General features: G+C 51.8%; 1 protein-coding gene across 3 annotated transcripts in view; it reads right to left on the minus strand.

The window, feature by feature from the left end:
- NTNG2 (netrin G2) overlaps window positions 1–15,815 on the minus strand; it is a 54,329-nt gene extending 38,514 nt beyond the window's left edge. For 2 of the 3 annotated variants that reach the window (XM_064727869.1, XM_064727867.1), the window contains exons 1-2: window positions 15,339–15,560; window positions 11,737–12,843 (exon numbers count right to left, since the gene is read on the minus strand). In XM_064727869.1, coding sequence (XP_064583939.1) covers window positions 11,737–11,949 — 213 coding nt within the window. In that variant the 5' untranslated portion in view covers window positions 11,950–12,843; window positions 15,339–15,560. Of the gene's footprint in view, window positions 1–11,736; window positions 12,844–15,338; window positions 15,561–15,582 lie in introns of those variants that run through there. The other variant, XM_064727868.1, reaches the window with a different exon arrangement.
- Between the last annotated feature and the right edge of the window lie 368 nt (window positions 15,816–16,183).

The following is a 16,183-nucleotide window of genomic DNA, read 5'->3' on the forward strand; positions in this document are numbered from 1 at the left end:
GCACCCTGGGACTACTTGTTTTTAATTACAGTCTCCTAATAAGAGTAATGACAAGGTCTCATCAACTTGGATGAGTTTTGGAAAACAAAATTTTGAATTTTTTTAATTGGGGTAGGGGGATTGGAAATCCTTGGTGCATTGTAGGAAGATTTTTATTAAAGCGGAAAAAGTTAAAAGCATTTATTCAGCACAAAGATCAGTGCTGCTGTGTGGGTTTCTCTTGGGTACTTTCTTCTGGAGTGGTTTTTTTCCCTCTAAGAACTGGCTCTCAAACCCAACCAGAGACCTCTCAGACCTTGAGTGTCTCCAGGCTCTCCTGCAAGATCTGGCACTGGTTGGGACTGGGGGCTGTTTGATAGAACCCCAAAGAGTCTGCAGAGCCAGGAAAAGCAGGTGACAGCACAGGAACCTCCTTCCCTCCTTCCTGGGACTCCTTGTGACCAAGGAAACCTTGGTCTGAACATGCACCTCCACCCAGAAGGGGACAATTCCCTCTGTAGCCCCCACCCCATCCAGCTGTGATGCTTCAGGAGATCTCAGGAGCATCCCAAGGTTCTTCTGCTTCCCTTGGGACTCCCAAGGCCCTTCTGCTTCCCTTGGGACACTGAAGGCCTTTCTGCTTCCCTCAGAACACCCAAGGCCCTTCTGCTTCCCTCAGGAGCATCCCAAGGTCTTTCTGCTTAACTTGGGACACCCAAGGCCCTTCTGCTTCCCTCAGGAGCATCCCAAGGTCTTTCTGCTTAACTTGGGACACCCAAGGCCTTTCTGCTCCCCTCAGGACACCCAAGGCCCTTCTGCTTCCCTCAGGACACCCAAGGCCCTTCTGCTTCCCTCAGGACACCCAAGGCCTTTCTCCTTCCCTCAGGACACCCAAGGCCTTTCTGCTTCCTTCAGGACACTCAAGGCCCTTCTGCTTCCCTCAGGACACCTACAATGCTGCCTTTGAATTTCTGCTCAAAGGGCAGCAGATGAGGTTCACAAAGTCCCCGCGTTTCCTCGTGCTGCAACTGAGTCCTGAAACTGGTATCAAATTTCCTCCAAATCCTGCAAAAAACAAAGGGATCAGCAAAATCTCCATGTGCACCTGATCCCTCCTGCCCTGCTAATGTCCTCGCTGTGGAGCAGTGTCACTGCAGGTGTCCTGCAGCCTCCTGTCCCCTGTCTGTCACAGGCAGAGCTGGTGGCCATGGGACATGGGGGTCCCCAAGCTGCAGAGGGGTCCACGGCCAGCCCATTCCATCCCTGCCTGTCCTGTGGATGTTCTGGAACAAATTCCTCCCAAAATTTTATTTTCCCCTCTCCCTTCCCCTGCCCAGCACCACGTTGGATGCGCTGGCTCCACAGGCTCTGGGGTGGAGCTGAGATGACCTTTCCAACATTTCCTTTCCTGATTTACACTCGGCTGAGTGTCCCCAGCTCATGCTGAGATTGAGCTGTGGGGCTTTACTTCCATTCCATGCCCTGCCCTGGCTTTCCTCGCTGCCAGGGCTCCACAGGGATCTCCATTCCCGTGCTCTGGTGTGGGTCAGCACAGGGAAATCACCCCCTGAGCAGGGAAGGTGCCTGAGCCAGCTCCAGTGCCAACCACCCTTAACCTTTCCAGTGACACAGAGCTCAACCTATTTTCTGCAACACAAATTTCTGACAAGGGCCACCCTGAGTGATGTGTGTTTTGGGAGACTTCCTTGGCTTTTCTTCCAATAATCACTGCAGGACGTGATGCTGCTTCCCAAACAGAATTGCATTTACCCAGGAGAAAACACAGGCTCATCCTAATGACATCTCAGGGTGTTTTCACTCTTGCTGCTCCTGATCTGAGGGTTCAAGTGCTCTATCTGGATTTATGACGAGACAAGGTGATTTTATGATCAAAAATAACATTTGTGAGTAATTAAATCTCATGCTTTAGGGCATAAACCGTAACCTGCCAGTGGCCAGGGTGGGACTCTAAGAGAGCTGGAAATACTCTCTGACAATTAATTTTCACTCTATTCATGGGCTGGGAGGGATCAGAGGGGTGAAACAACCGTAATTAATTTACAGAGATTATTTCCAACAGCTGGCAAGTGGCATAACTCACTGCAGAGAGGGCTGGGAGCCTGGAGAGGGATCAGGAGAAACACAAGGCTCTTCTTATGCCAAAGAACTCCACAAATCCCCTTCCCTGTGAGCCCAGGCAAAGGTCTGTGTCCTCCTCTGAGGGAAATGGGATCTGCCTGGCCAGGTCCACTCTTTTAGCACTGATTCCCCTGTCCCCCAAATGGGCTGTGGGCTTTTCCCAGTGCACAGCTGTGACTGGAACCTGGAGAACATCTCAGGAACAGCTTTGGGATGCTGTGACTTGGACCTGGAGAACCTTTCAGGAACAGCTTTGGCATGCCTGTCAGTGTGCAGGGAGAGGTCCCTAATGGGGCCACAGCATTGGACTGTGGAGACTCTGGGGAGTCTTTCTTCGAGATGCTATGTTTTCTGCTTTTTTTGTTGTTTTTAAAATACCTTTTTGGTTAAGCTTTCTATTTTAGATAAGACAGGAGCTGTCTCATAAGGTAGACGAGGCAGTTTTCCCATGGGCTGCCTGAGCAGCTGCAGCCTAAGAACCACCTGGGAATGCTCCAGCAAAGCCCATCCTCCAGGCTTCACTCTCCTCTCCCCAGTGCCCCTCCAAAGGGGAATTTTGAGGTGGCCCATGTGGGTTGGAAGGTTCTGGCAAGGCACCTGGGCATTGGTGAGGGGTTATGTTGCAGCTTCACCTCTGGAGGGGAAGGGATGGGATGGGATGGGATGGGATGGGATAGGATTTGAAGCTCAGGGAGGGCTGGTGGGGTGTTTTGCTCACCCATGTGTCCTTCCCCTGCCCCCTCCCTCCCCCAGCCATCTGCAAGGGGCTCTTATTAAGGCAGAGACAGCAAAAGGGGAGAAAACCGTCCTCGCTAACAAGCTGTTTGCTGTTTATGAGCAGGTAAAGGCAGAGCTGGGATGAATTATTAATAGGGTGGAAATGGGGTCCCTCCACAGATCTGCTGCTAATTCTGGCTCAGCCGAATGTCACACCCTCCATCTCCTCCCCGAACGTGGTTTGGGGGATTGATTGCTGCTCCGCTTCCTTCCCCTTCCTGCCGGATCCGAGGCTGTCCGAGCACAAGGTCACCCTGGCCGGGGCGTTAGGACAGGCTTTGCCTGGTGGGGCTTTGGGAGAGCGTGAGTCAGCAGAACCAGCCCTGCTGGCTCTGGGTGAGACACCAGGACGCACTCAGCGAGACATTTTGCTGTTCTGCCTCTTCCCTTTGGCCTGAAGCAGACACTCATTCACCGAGCAGCGCCGCTCGCTCAAGGCTCTCGGGCTCCCTTGGGCCCGTCTCTCCGCCAGAGAAGAGATTCAAGCCCTACTCGTGGCTGCTCTTCCCCTTCCCCCTCCAGCCTGCTCTGAATTCCAGAAGCATCTCGTTCGTATTTCATCCAGGCTCAGCACTGTGCCCTTCTCTCCACCAGCCCTGGGGAGACATCGCCGTGCCAGACAGGGTGGGCTGGTGGCAGGGCAGTGTCCTGTCTCCAGATGGGAAAATTGAGGCAGGGAGGGATTTCTGGGCTTCACAAGGCATTGTGGGTTTCACCTTTCTGATGACTGAACGCCCCCAGGCACCTGCAGCAGGGTAAAGTAGTGGCTCCCTCACCCAGCCTTGATGTGAGGCTCAAGGAAATCTCTGCTCTCATCCCACGCTGTGTCTGAAACTCTCCCTGTGCTCTGGCAGCACCTCATGAAAAGGGTCTGAACTGGTCTTTGCACTGTAAATGACACAACTTGGACATCCAGGCAGGAAGCATCCTCTCCACAAAGGGAAGATCCAGAGGGAGATGCAGCTTGTCCCACACAAGGGCTGACCCAAGTCACCTGTCCACCCTGGCACCGCAGCTCCTGTACCGACACAAATCCCCTCACGCCCACTCTGGCTGAGCCAGAAACAGAAAATCTGGTTACAGGAGGAATTTCAGCCTCCAGCCTGAACCCAGCCCAGCCCAGGGGTGACCTCTCCAAGAAGGGCCCCTGGAAGCAGCACCTCCATTTCCAAAGCCCAGGGATGGCTTGGGGGCAGCTCTGCTGCTGCTGCTGGATGCCCTGCCCTGCACCCTGTCCTGAGAGGCATCTGCAGCTGGTTTGGGGGCGGCACAAGGGTTAACCCTGCCCGGAAAATTCCACTCCTAAGCAGATAATCTCATCTGTGCTGGGTGTACACACACACATCACCCGCAGCAGCCCGGCCTCCCGTGGAATCGTTTTTGAGCAGCTCTTTCTTTGTGAAGTGCTAATCCCCCGGTGAGCTGCTCTAACCCCATCCCTGCTGCCGCCCTGGGCTCACCTCCACCCCCACCTCCCTGCCAGGCTGCACCCCTCAGCCTCCCCCTTGGGCACTGTGGAGTGACCTAGAGCCTGGGATCAGATGAACCAGACACCCCTCAGCTGGCAGCCACGGGCACACGTTCAAAAATCAGCAGATTAATCCCATTGACTGCTTTTTAGCTTGTCTCCAAACTCGGACTTTCTGTACCGGGGACTTGCAAGCTTTGCTCTTCCCAGGGCACTTCCCTGAAGCTTGTTTACAAATTAAGCTGCTTGGATTCCACCCCATCCCTTCCCTGCCAGATTATGAAGGCCTTGCATCTTGCCACAGAGATGTATTTGTGTCCGCAGCCCCTAGCAGCAGGAGCACAGCAGCAGCGACCTGTGTGCAGGGCTGCGAGTGCATTATTGATTCAGGACTAAGAAATTGCTTAGGAAGTAGGAAAAGTGTCCTGCTCTCTAAAAGCTTGTGCGCCTTGTAAGCTCAATACATGCAGCCTTTGCAGAGAGGCTCGCTACGCCGCTATTAATAATTTATTCTGTAAGAGAGGCCCTGATAGTTTGAATGGGGGAGGGCAGGATGCAGAGCCCGGGGGTGGGAAAAGGGAGGGATTGAAGGCTCTGCTGTGCTTCTCAAATGGAGGAGCAGATGTTGCCCAGTGTGGAGGGGGCACAGCTGGGTGATGGGCACCCCTGCACCCACGCCAGCCTCTGAGCAGGGCTCCTGTGTCTGTCTGCTGCATCAAGAGCTCTGCCTTGGCTGCTGTGGGAAAAGCATTTGGCTGCTTTGTGCTCTGTGTCAGGAGAACAATTCAGCAGGTGCCTGTCAGGGGTTTGGATTGAGTTGCGTCAGCCCAAAACATGTCCTGGCTGTCCCTGAGACCCTGACAGTGATCCTCTCCTCAGGCAGGGCTCCCCAAACCTCCTGACTGGCAGCACTACAGAGCTGGAGCAGCTGACTCAGCCAGCAGATGGGGAGTTACAAACCCTTTGGCTGGAGTAGAAACCAGTTGAATCTGTGCTGATTCTGCCTTTGGGACGTGGCAGTGCCAAGGCAGGACTGGCCACGGTGGTGGCAGCATCCCTGTGGAGCCCAGCACAGGACAGCAGTGACCCCACCGCTCTGGGGTGTGCAGAAACATGACTGGAGTGGTGGCACCGTGCTGGAGCCACTCCATGGAGGGGAGCAGAGGGAAAGCTGCTCCTGAGAGGCTCCTGCATGGCTGGGGATGAGACCCAGCCTGGTGTCTCTGCAGCACTGAGCTCCTGGGCCAGCAGCCCCCTGTGGGACAGCTGAGCAATGCAGAAATCCACCCTGAGCCAAGAGGCAGAGGTTCCCTAAGCCTGGCTGCGGGTGGCACTGAGCAGATGTGCAGAGGCACCGGTGCCAAACGGGGCAGGGCAGGAACAGAGTCAGGGCTGCAATTGTCCCCTCTGGCCCTGCCTGGAAGAGTGGGAACAAATGGGAACCTCATGGGACGTGTCCGAGGCTGCAGGGCATGGCTTATCTGGGGTAAAGACTAGGAGTCCAAATTCCTGTTTGCCAGGGCTTTGCAGGCAGTAGCTTCTCCCCAAAGACATCTCCAGAATGGTCACCCAGCAGTGCTGTGTGGTTTGGGGAGGAAAAAGCCTCTTTGGGGTTTTCAAACACAGAAACCTGTGCTCTGCGTGGAACTGCCTGAGTAACTGGGTCAGCCAAAGCTCCACATCTCAAAAGGCTGATGGTAAAAAGGTGGATTGGGATCTGAAACTAAGATCTGAAACTTAGAACTGGACTTTCAACTGGGGAAACCACAGCATGGTAGGATAGCACCTCTTCCCACTCAGGCAGGATTGTCTGTAGGGAGAAATCCTTTTAAAGTGTATTGGAAAATCATATCTATGCTATAGTATATGATGCAGATTTTAAAATAAATAAATAGGAATGATTTCTCTGAATATCTCTGGCTTCAAAAGTTGCCTATGGAAAGCTGTGGTAGCTGGAGCTGCTGTATAAGGGCTGCTGTAAGAACTGCTCTCCCAGCTCTGGCCACACTTGCCAGCAAGTCTTCAGTCCATTCTCTTCTCTTTTTCCCATCTGGACACTGTTCCCTTTGAAGAGCAAAGCTTTTCTTAAAAGTAGTTTATTCTTCCTGAATACTTCAAGGTAGGGGAAAACTTTCTTGCTCACTGTACCAATTAAATTTACTTGACAGCTTCATTTTTATCACTGTGTCTTTTCCATCAGCAGTTGGAAATGATCCTTGTTAGGGGAGTAGCATCCCACTTTACAACAAGATGAATCCCGAACTGGGCATTTAAGGAAGTTGTTACAGGCTGTTGAGGGAAAATCCAGTTTGCTCAGCACTCTCTAATTTGAAGCTGAATTGTATTCTTTCATTTTTCTGTGAAGCCTTTCCTTTTAAAACACCCAGATCCTGCTGCACTCTGAAGTAGCCTCAGTGGCAGGAGAAGAGCAGTGTGTAATTTGCTGAGCAGCTAATAATGTACAACCCAAGGGTCTGGCCCCAAGGGCAAGGAGCCACTGATCCTGACTTCAAACAGTGTCCTCTGCAGCAACCCTGGTGCTGAGGAGTGATTAAGGGTGGGAACAGAACCAAAAGGCTCCAGCTCTTTCTCCCACACTCAAAAGCAGCGCCACAATGGGCGCAAGGGGTGGATTGGGAGACCTTCCTCAGGGTGGAAATGGCAGCAAGTTCTTTTCCAGGCTTTCCTCAAAGGAAAGGGGAGCATTTTCCAGGTGTTAATTTAAGGGACTGGAGGGGCTGATAGCACTTTGCAGCTGGGAAAAGAAAGTCACTTCTTTCCCTCTGCCAGGGGTGTACAGGTGATCTGACAGCACAGAGTGAATTTCTTGTGCTGCTGAATTCTGGCACAAAGGCAAAATGATCAACCCCAGGGCCATACAGGTTCCACAATGAAGGGCAGGGGGGAGTTCCAGCTCCCTCTGCTACAACCAAGGATGGGTTTGCCACCAGCAGTGGGTAGTGCTGATTTATTCAAGGAGGAGGGAGAATATCCGCTTTTCTTGGAAAGGATTTTCCATTGGACTTGTATACAGGCTCTGCTTAGCCCAGAGGATGTCCTTGAACCCTGGGGCAGTGAATACCTCGTGCTTTACCCCCTGGTTTTACTCAAAAGATAGAACTCTGGTGGGCTGGGAAAGGGCTGTGGGTCTGTGCTCAGGGTACCAGAATCCATCCTTTAACCACCAGAACTTGCTGCATCTTTAAAACTGCTTTTGGAATAGCATTGCTGAAGCAATTATTCTTCCCTTCTTACTTTAAAATCTTTGGCTTTTCCCTTCTTATTTTAAAAACTTTTGGCTTTTAATCATCCCTAAACCCACAATCCCTTGTTTGCACCTAAACAGGGGTACAAAGATATAGATGGGTAGAGTTGTATGATATGGGCTAAAAATGGAGGGAAAAGGGTTTCTTAGCCCAAAGGTTTGTCTGCTTTTTTCCAATTTTAGCACCCAATCCACAGGAGAAACAGTCCTTTAGTACAAGCCTTATAACCACATGTCATTCAGAAAAGTTTAGCTAAGAATTAAACTAAACATCCAATTTGGCTGCATGTGTAATGAATAAATAAAGCCTTTTCCTTTCATGTGCCCGTGCCAAAGTCAACAAGCTCTATTAGCTGATGAAACAATGCTGACGCCAAATAAAAATACCCCTGACCCATCAATATGGGCTGAGAGCTCGGCCCTGCATCAAAGAGTGTTGTCAGAACAAGAAATACTGTCTTGACACTTCTGGGGGGAGGAAAAATGGGAAAAACTCCCATTCCTGCACAAGGTGGGTTCCCTGTGCTCTCTCTGGGATGTCAAGGAGCAGCAAAACCATCCCATAATGACTGTCTGTTATGGACACCTCTCCTTGTTTCTGCTGGAATGATTTGGAAACCCCTTGAGCTGCAAGGAGCTGGGCTTTGGTGTTTGCTTGTCCCCACTGTGTGCGAATTCCTCACAAAACCTGAGGAATTTTTATCCTGTGTGCAAAACGCTGATGCTTGGAAATGGAACTCCCAAGGGTCCCTGCTCAAAGAAGTGTTTCAGCATCTCAGAGCACCTCAGCACCTGGGAGCAGCCTGCCAGCTGTGCCACCCTCCTCCTCCTCCTGCCCACGAGGGTGGGAAGGTGAAGGAACACGAGATCTCCTCTCTGCCCCATGGGGATGTGCAGCTTGGCCCTTTCCCAGCTGGGCCTGCCCTGCAAACCCCTCTCCTTTGAAATCCACGTTCAGCTGCTCTGTGCCGTGCCCTGCCTGTGATCTTTGAAGTCTCACCCCTCCCTCGACACTCTTGGTTTAAAAGATCTGTTCCCTATTAGTTTTCAGTCACACTTTTAGTTTCATTCAGGCTTTTATTTACTTATCCATCTTTCCTCCTGCTCCCACCATTCCCCCTGCCCTGCCAGGAGGCAAAGTACAATTCATTTTTCAGGTGACCCTGCCAGGAAGGCATTGCCATGAATAGGAACAGGTCCAGAAACTGCGGAAAAAGCAAAACCCTTGACTTTAATAAGCAGCAAAACGCTTCCCAATCAGAAGGAAGCAGCCAGATGTGACCAGAATTGTTATAAAACACAAAGGATGGTCCTCCAAATAATTCCTGCCATCTCTTGAAGCCTCCTGGTGCAGAAGTCTTGTGAGCACTGCTGGAGCTGTGGCAGGGCAGTGAGTGATCCTGTGGGCTGTGCAGGGCACATTTGCTGTCTGACAAGGTGCTGGCTGTCACCAGGACTCTGCTCCTGGCCTGCCCTGCATGGGGACATGGTGCAGCTCATTCCTGTCTGCTCCTGACTGTCACCAGGACTCTGCTCCTGCACGGGGACATGGTGCAGCTCATCCCTGCCTGGCTGCCTTGGTCCTGACTGTCACCAGGACTCTGCTCCTGCACAGGGACATGGTGCAGCTCATCCCTGCCTGGCTGCCTTGAGCACGGAGGGGTGTTTGTGTGTCTTTAGTTTTGATTGCAGCTGTCTGAGCAGGGCAGGAGCCCCGCTGGGCTGCGCTTAATTCTGTGTAACGCGAGTTTAGCCGCACGGACAGTCCCCTGCTGTTTTGAAAGACACCTAAGAAAGCAATACAGTCACCGTAAGAACTTCTCTGCTGGAAAGCCAGGCTCCTCTGAGAACCCACCTGTTACAAGGAAATAATTAAAAACCTGAAGAGAAAGGATAGCAGGACACCAAAAGGCACCTGAGCAGGTTGGCATGAGGAGCTGCCCTGGCTTTGTGCGAGCTGCCTGCCCTCCCCTCCGCGGGGCTGTAACGATCCGTGGGCAGAGACATCGATTTCTGCCCAGCACTTCCTTAGTGCAGGGGGAGCAGAACTGGGCTCACATCCTCTGCGGGCTCTGCTCCCTCCCCCTGCACGTCGATAGGTGTCAAGTCACCACCCAGCACCGGCGATGGAAGGGCCATTTCTTGCTGAGCCCACTTTCCGCTGGCCAGAAGGGGATGCTCAGCAGTAAGTGGCCACGTGTCATTCTTGGTGAGAGAAGCAGTGAAAATTTACCTTGATGGCCTCCCAGCCCACACCAGTCCAGTCCTAAGGATGGGCTGGAGCCTGGATCTCTCCTGCAGCCACCTCCTGCTCTGTGCACTGGGTGCTGGGTGGGCTCCTTGCCCACCTCAGCCTGGCTGCTCCTCCTCTGCTTTGTTTTTATAACTCTTTAATCCTCTGGAGAGAACAGCACTGGTGTGAGATGGGGGAGAAAGGGCCGTGAATCCAGTGGTATGTCACAAACCCATCCCCACAAAAAAAATCTAAAAAATACTTTACAGTTTGTTATTTCTGTTCTCAGCTTGATTCTTCACCAGGGAATTGCTCAGGGACAGTGCTGTGAGTGCTGGTTTCTGTTTTGGGAGGCGAGAGCCGGGCCAGGCAGGGGTGAGGCAGGGACAGGGAGGCAAATCCATGTTTTGCATTTGTGTAGCTCTCATTCACGGCTCTACACGGTGTTTGCAAGTGTTACAGCACATGGCAGGCGTACGCTACAAGGAAATACTGCCGGTGCCCAGAATAGAAAGATTTCAGCTCAGTATTGACTGAATCAAGAGATGCAGGGAGCTGATTGCAGTTTGTGTCTTTTGCTTCCTTGGAGGTCAGTGGAGCTGAAGTCTGGAGCATCCTTAACCAGAGAGGGTTTGCAAAGAGCTGCAGTGAGTGCAGTGGGAAGCAATCTGGTGTTGTCCTTTTAATCCTCCTGCAGTCAGTCACATAAATGGAAATACAGACTGACCCATCAATAGTTACCAGTTTTATTTGCAACCTTGGACTTAATCTTTCTTTTCAAACGATCTTTTAAAAGGAAAAGCTGCTACTTATCTGGAATTAGTGGAAATGTCTTCCCTGGTACTAATGAGAGCCCTTAGGCTGGAGGGAACTGGGTAACTGCTGGCAGCATGTTCTGATGATCATAAATGTTTGGCACCCCTTGGTGCCACGGGAGCATTTTTCTCTTGGATTTTCAAGAGGTGCCCTGGCTGGCTGGGCCCAGGGTGGCAAACTGAGGCATGGGGTAGCACTGGCAATAGAAAATGGGACTCTGCACTGATTTAGAGGGAGAACTCCCATTCTCATTATAATAAAAGAATAATATACTCTGTTAGAAGACACTCCTTGTTCAGCACTCAGCCCAGTGGAAACCCTGCCAGCATGGGCTGGCTCGGTGTCTGTCCCTTAAATGTGTGCCTGGACCACTCCTGGGGGACCTTTGGGAGGGGGCATTACTGTTTTGCTCTTTGCTTTGACCCCTGAACTCTTTAACAATGTAAAGCCTTGTGAATTATAAATCAAATGTTCCTGCTGAGCTTTGTGGTGCACGGAATGAAATGCAATGATTAATATTTAAGAGAAAATAAGTTAAAGATTTTAACTACAAGGGCAAATGTCTATCCACAGAGCCTTTTCAGAAGAGAGGGAGAACCACATTTTCAGGAGCTTTAGTGAAGTTTGTGGCTATCAGACCAACCACCAGAGCTGGGGGTGTGCAGGGGCCAAACTCCCCTGCCCTGCCCTTCATGCTGCCTCAAACTGAGACCATCTGCCCACATCCTATAAAATCCCAGCAGTGCTGGAGCATCCCTTAGGGATGGGGCTGGCGAGCACACCCCACACTTCAGCAAGTAGAGGAGCTGGGTGCTTTTCCAAAATCCAGACCTCACCCAGGACTTGTTCAACCCTCCCTGGCTCCTCCTCACCCTCCCTCCAGCATGCCAGCCCCATCCCTGCTGGGCAGGGTGCCCTCTCCCTGCTCTGCACACTGACAGCTCCAGGCAGTGCCCACCCTGACCCAGGATATCCTCCCAGTGGCACCTGGGCTGGACACTGCCTCCAGCCACCAGCAGAGCCTGTTCTAAGCCAGCAAATGAGGGAGCAAACACTTACATGGGTGCAGAACCTCTCCGGAGGGTCCCCACAAGTGATTCCTGCCGGGTCCACCCGCACGGTCACGTAATCCTTCATCCGCATGGCCTTGGGCTGGCACGCATAAAACTCCCATGAGGGGCCATCGTCCGTGGTCACCCAGGACTTGCAAATGTCATACTGTGCCATGGCCAGGGGCACGCAGTGCACGAGGAGAGCAGCCAGGTAGAGCATGGCAGCTGCGGCCAGGCGCGGGCGCCCTGGGCGAGGGCAGCGCCGGGAGTCCCGAGGAAGGCGGCGGCTGGGCTAGGGGTGGCTCTCGGGATCAGCATGGAAACTCCTCATCTAAAAATGCTCCACTCGAAGGAGATCCACGCAGGAACAGGGATGATCCCACTCTGCACGCTGGACCTGGACGTGGAAAGTTCCTCTTGGCACGGAAGCCGACTTAGCAATTCACTTGATTGGGAAAGTTTTGGCCAGAGTTGCTGATCAGTGGTCAAAAGTCTTCCTTAACCTCATTTTTTCCCCCTTTTATTGTACGAAAGGTCTTCCAAATCAGCATGAAAATATCTAGAGGTGACTCCAGTCAATCAATACAAAGATCAAGTTCTGAGTTGCTGATGAAATTTGATAGGAGTAAATTGGAGAGGCCGTGAGATGGTGCTGGATCAGGTTTTCCTCAACCTTCTGCTCTGCTCCAACTGCGTTGCTGTGGAAAGTGCCTTAAACTGTGTCTGCCTTAATTACTGGGGTGTTAGAACATTTAGCACATAAAATAAATAGAGCATCTGGCCATCAGTACAACTCTGACAAGAGAGACTGCTTGGAGCTCGGAGCTGAAATTCCTTTTTCCCAAAGGATGGTTGTGTCAGCGTGAGCAGGTCGGTGCCCAGACCCGTGGTGGTCCCAGCAGCTGCTGGGTGGTCACTGGGGTGACTGGGGCAGGGCTGGCTTTGGCTTCTCCCGCTGTGTCCTGCGGTGGTGGCGAGGATTCCTGTCCAATTCTGCCTTTTGGCAACGGAGCACCAAGTTCCCAAAGCCTTCAGCTGCAATCCATGGGGCTACCTGGGGTCTCCTCTCTCTTTCATGGTCAGGGCAAAGGCAGAGCTCATCAGCAGGAGGGACCTGCGAGAAATTGGAAGACAGATTAGGTGGGAGCAAGGGGGGGACAGTTGAGCACGAAGAACAGGGGTCCCTCAGGAGGCAGAGCTCTCAGCTGGGCTTGCCAAGCCACCAGACAGGTTTTTGTAACAGGGAGATATACAACTTTAATAAAAAGCAATCCATAGTAAGATGCTTATGGCTTTTCTGCTGTCTGGGAGAAGGGAAGGAGCGCTGCCCAATTTAAGGTATCTGCTTTGCAACAGCAGCTGGACAACAGGAGCTCTAATGGGTCTTCAAATAACATCAAGAAGCAGCTATGGGTCATTAGGAGATGGGGAATATGCAGACAGAGAAGGGACAGACAGACAAATTGATAGTCCTAAAAAGATAAGCAAATAAATAAGACAGCTGGGGAGACAGCTACATTGTCCAGCATCCCCACATATGATTTATCTGAACAATAACATTTAATAAAAAACAATTTAAAGTCCTAATAACATTTAGGTTCACCTAATACAAAGAGCAATGACCTTCCCAGTATTCATTTCAGGTTAGAACAACATTTCTGCAATTTTGTTGTCTTTCCAGTAGAGCTATAAAAATTGTAAGTAATTACAAAACAAAATGACAAAGAACCGAAGCGGGGAGGGGGAAAAAGTCAAACCCTCTCTCAGTATTAGATTCAGGAGGGAGATCTCGTCCAAGAAGGTGGGAGGCACATATCCAGAACAGAAATTTACCTTTGGATAATTCCCTTTCTACTTCTTTCCCCAACTTTTCTTTCACAATTGAGGCATATCTGCTTCAACAGCATGCTTAGCATTTCCTTTCTCATGAAGCTCAGTTACTAAAGCTCAGAAACTCCAGGTTAACACATGCATTGATCCGTGTTCAGGGGCTTCACACCGCTCTGCTACCATCTCCCTTTCCCCCCTTTTTGCTTGAAAGATTGCTGATTGAGATGAATGAGTTCAGAAAAGAGAAGCTGTCTCTCATGCTTCATTGCCAGCTCTCTACGAAGAGCCTGTTATAGCTGCGTTGGACCTGAATAAACTCCCAGAAAAAGAATAGACTGGCTGCTATTTTTATATTATGAGTAAATGTAGTAAAAATAATAAGGCAGTGTGACACAGTGTTTATAAGTCCTACTTACATCAGAGCTGTCTTTTGAGTTATAACAAGTCAGTTCCTAATTATTACATCAAACTGGTCACTGCCAAGTGCCTGGTAAGAGTGAGAGTGAGAGACTCTGGTATTGTGTAGAAAACAAGCAGGGTAGTTTTAATGAGGACTCCGGTGCTGTTAAGTTTATGGATCTATTTTCACAGCCTCAACAATTATATCTTGCACTTGAATGGCTGTCAGGGAAAAACCCAAGTAGAAAGAATCTATAATATCTATTAGTGTCTTGTTATGCTGGCTAAATGTCACAGATTCCCTGGGAAGTGAAAATTTGCTGGAAAAAATGTATTTACTGTCAGTTCATCAGCCAGGCAAGCGGGTTTGGGGTGAAGTCTGTGGCTCAACACCCACTTAGCCAGTCCAGTCCCTTTGCAGAAATAGTTGGAGTGTTGCTCTGGAATGAGCCAACATACTGCAAACGGGGCAGAGAGGCTCCCCAAATTAAAGCTTTCACCCTGCTTGATTTGGTTTAGTTCTTAGAAAATAAATCTTCACCTGATATTATTAAGAAACTGCAGTTCATGGGAACAAATAGAATCAATGCTCTTTGTTCTCTTTGAAGAGTACTCAGCACTCACTGGGGACTGATAGCCGGAGTATTAAAAACACAAAATTAGATTGTGTCTTGACTTAGCTGGCTCCGGGTTTTTTTCTTATTATTGGATTAACACCCTATTGAAATAAAGGGACAACGCTGAGCAACAACTGAGCTGCTCTCGGATTAAGAGCAGAAAGTAAACTCAATGAAGGAGTTTTTAATTTTCTCTCAGAAGTGTTGCTCTCGCCATGAACTCTCCGCTCTCCCCCCGCGCTCGGGGAGCGGGAGTTGTTCTCCTCTCTCCCTCGCTGCCCATCCCTTCCCCGCACCCCGGACAGCGAATTTGGGGACCCCGCGGGGGGACGGGAGCCCGAACCCCGCGACAGCGCTGCGCGGCTCCAGCAGAAAACCTGGAAATCCCACTCGCATCCCGCCGCTCTCCCTGATGGATTCGCGGTTCCCGGCAAAACCCGATGCCGCTCCCGCTCCGCCCCATCCTCCCCGGTTTCTTTTACCCCGAAGGACTTTGGGGGGCTGCCCGGAGCGGGGAGGGGATCGGCGGGGCAGGGGGAGCCGGCGCGCTGGGCTGGGGGAGCCCCCCGGCTTCCCAAAGTCCGGAGCGGGGAAATAAACCCCATCCCGCGGCGGGGATGCTCCGGGGAGGGGGACAGAGAGCGGGACACCCCAGCAAAGAGTGGGAACAACTCGCAGCGTTGGGGAATGGGGCAGAAGCCGGCGCTGCCCGCCCCCCCTCCGCCCCCGCTTTCCCCCCATGCCCGGCGCTGCGGGTCCTTACCGGGAGCGAGCTCTGCGGCGCGGGGCTCCCGGCGGAGCAGCCAACTTCGGGGCCGGGGGAACCCCCAGAACACCCCCAGCCCTGCCCTGCCCTGCCCAGCCCTGCCCAGCCCTGCCCTGCCCTGCCCAGCCCTGCCGGCAGCGCTGCGCCGCCGGCCCCCAAGGGCAGATGGCCGGGGGAGCTTTGTGCAATCCCGGCTCCCCTCGCAAGTTAATGCCGAGGCTGAAATCCCTTTTGCTCTCACTTTCAATCACAATCGGAGCTTTTATCTCCGTGCCTGATCCCGGCTGCGTAACTTCCTCTGTGCAGCTTTAGCACACACCATCCCACCGGCGGCAATGGGCTTCTTAAAGGTGCAGGAGGAAATGCAGCGGGGGGGGAGGAGGAGGAGGGAGGGAAAACCACCCGAGGAAGAGGAGGCTGCGAGCGGGAGCCTTCAGCCCCGGCGGCCCCGCGGCTCCCGGTGCAGCATCCGCGCCGTCCCGCTGCCCCCGGCTGGATAGCGGCAGCCGGGAATGCCGCTCCTCGGGGCTTCTCTTTTATTTTTTTCCTTTAAGAGCTTAAAAAAAAAATTAAAATCATGAGCTCATGTTTGCTCGAGAGAGAGAAAAAAAAAAAAAATCTCCAGTCACGAGGGTTTCCCCACACGTGTAAGTCCTCGCTTGGTGTGCCCTGAATATTTTGGGGAGGCTTCTGCTGGTGGAGATGCTGTAAATGAGGCTGCGTGCGTGTGTGTTGGGGGAAGAGGGGGTGGTTGGAATTAATAGGATAAACAAAGCAGGAACTCGGAGATGGGGAAATCAGATGGCTGGGAAATGCTGGATACTGGTGGGAATGTGCTGTGA

The sequence above is a fragment of the Zonotrichia leucophrys genome, chromosome 17 (genome assembly GCF_028769735.1).
Source record: "Zonotrichia leucophrys gambelii isolate GWCS_2022_RI chromosome 17, RI_Zleu_2.0, whole genome shotgun sequence".
NCBI classification, from domain to species: Eukaryota; Metazoa; Chordata; class Aves; order Passeriformes; family Passerellidae; genus Zonotrichia; species Zonotrichia leucophrys.